This window comes from Geospiza fortis, unplaced genomic scaffold (assembly GCF_000277835.1).
Source record: "Geospiza fortis unplaced genomic scaffold, GeoFor_1.0 scaffold59, whole genome shotgun sequence".
NCBI lineage: Eukaryota > Metazoa > Chordata > Aves > Passeriformes > Thraupidae > Geospiza > Geospiza fortis.
In genome coordinates this window covers 2,790,846-2,792,126 of record NW_005054381.1, presented here as the reverse complement: position 1 = coordinate 2,792,126, position 1,281 = coordinate 2,790,846, and the positions used below count along the sequence as shown (strand labels likewise).

The 1,281-nt window shown below is 65.7% G+C and overlaps 2 protein-coding genes across 2 annotated transcripts in view; both read left to right on the top strand.

Annotated features, from left to right (window-relative positions):
- Positions 1 to 1,281, top strand: part of LOC102033620 (claudin-4-like) — a 6,941-nt gene that overhangs the window by 2,781 nt on the left and 2,879 nt on the right. The gene's annotated exons all lie outside the window — the stretch shown is intronic.
- CLDN4 (claudin 4) lies at positions 3 to 846 on the top strand (the record flags this gene model as incomplete). Its single annotated transcript, XM_031060385.1, has 1 exon — positions 3 to 846. A coding segment is annotated over one exon (537 nt), but the record flags the coding sequence as incomplete, so codon positions are not given.

The window sequence follows — 1,281 nt, the reverse complement described above, 5'->3', positions numbered from 1 at the left end:
GGGACACGGCCTTCGTCGGGAACAACATCGTGGTGGCGCAGATCATCTGGGAAGGGCTGTGGATGAGCTGCGTGGTGCAGAGCACGGGGCAGATGCAGTGCAAGGTGTACGACTCGCTGCTGGCCCTGCCGCAGGACCTGCAAGCCGCCCGTGCCATGGTGGTGGTGGCCATCGTCCTGGCCATCCTGGGCACCCTGCTGGCCGTCACCGGCGGCAAATGCACCAATTGTGTGGAGGATGACACCGCCAAAGCCAAGGTCATGATCTTCTCCGGCATCATCTTCATCGTTGCCGGTATCCTCATCCTCATCCCCATCTCGTGGTCAGCCAACAGCATCATCCAGGACTTCTACAACCCGCTGGTCTCTGACTCGCAGAAGCGGGACCTGGGCTCGTCCCTCTACGTGGGCTGGGCGGCCTCGGCGCTCCTGCTGCTTGGGGGGGGGATCCTGTGCTGCACCTGCCCCCCCCGCGGGGAGAAGCCCTACTCCGCCAAGTTCACGGCTGCTCGCTCGTTGCCAGCCAGCAACTACGTGTAGGAGCCGCCGCGCCTGCCTGGACCCCCCGGCCGCTCCAGGGCACAGGGACCTCCCAGGACACGCAAAACCTCCCCGGCTGGGCTGGGACTGGCCGGGCGCCGGGGCGGTGCGAGGGAAGGCAGACAGAGCCGCCTTTGTTCCACCGGGGTTGCAGCCGGTTCTCTAATCTCGGTTGAGACAGGGGACAAGGAGATCCTGTCCTGGCTGTCCGCGGTGGGGGCTCTGCTCCCCCCGGAGCATCCAGCTGAGGCATCTTCTCCGAGACATCACCTGATCTCCTCCTCGAGCGTTTCCTGGCTCCCGGTATCGGGGTGTGCCATGTGGTGACACAGCTCCCAGGAGCCCGTCCCACGGGTGACACGGGGCTCTCTTTCCCCGCGTGAAGCTCCCCGGGACGTGTCTGTCCCTCGGGGTGGGTGGTGGTGTCGGTGCTGATAGGGACCTGTCCCACGTGGTCACAGGGACGTAGTGGTTCTGCAAACCCCGGCAGGGTCTTGAGGGGTGACAGGGGCTGTCACCTGCCTGTTCTCTAAATTTTGACTTTGACCTACTTTTGGGGCTCGGAGCGGCCGTACAGAGTGTGATTTCTCGCGGCAGCTCCCCAGGGCGGGGGCATCATTATCCTGGGAGTGGGAAGGCAGCAGCCGGGCTGGGAAAACCGGTCGGGGAGGAGGGACGGGAGCGGGGCTGTGCCCCCGCGTGGTGGGGGGCGTCTCCCGGACCCGACCCCCTCCATCGCCCC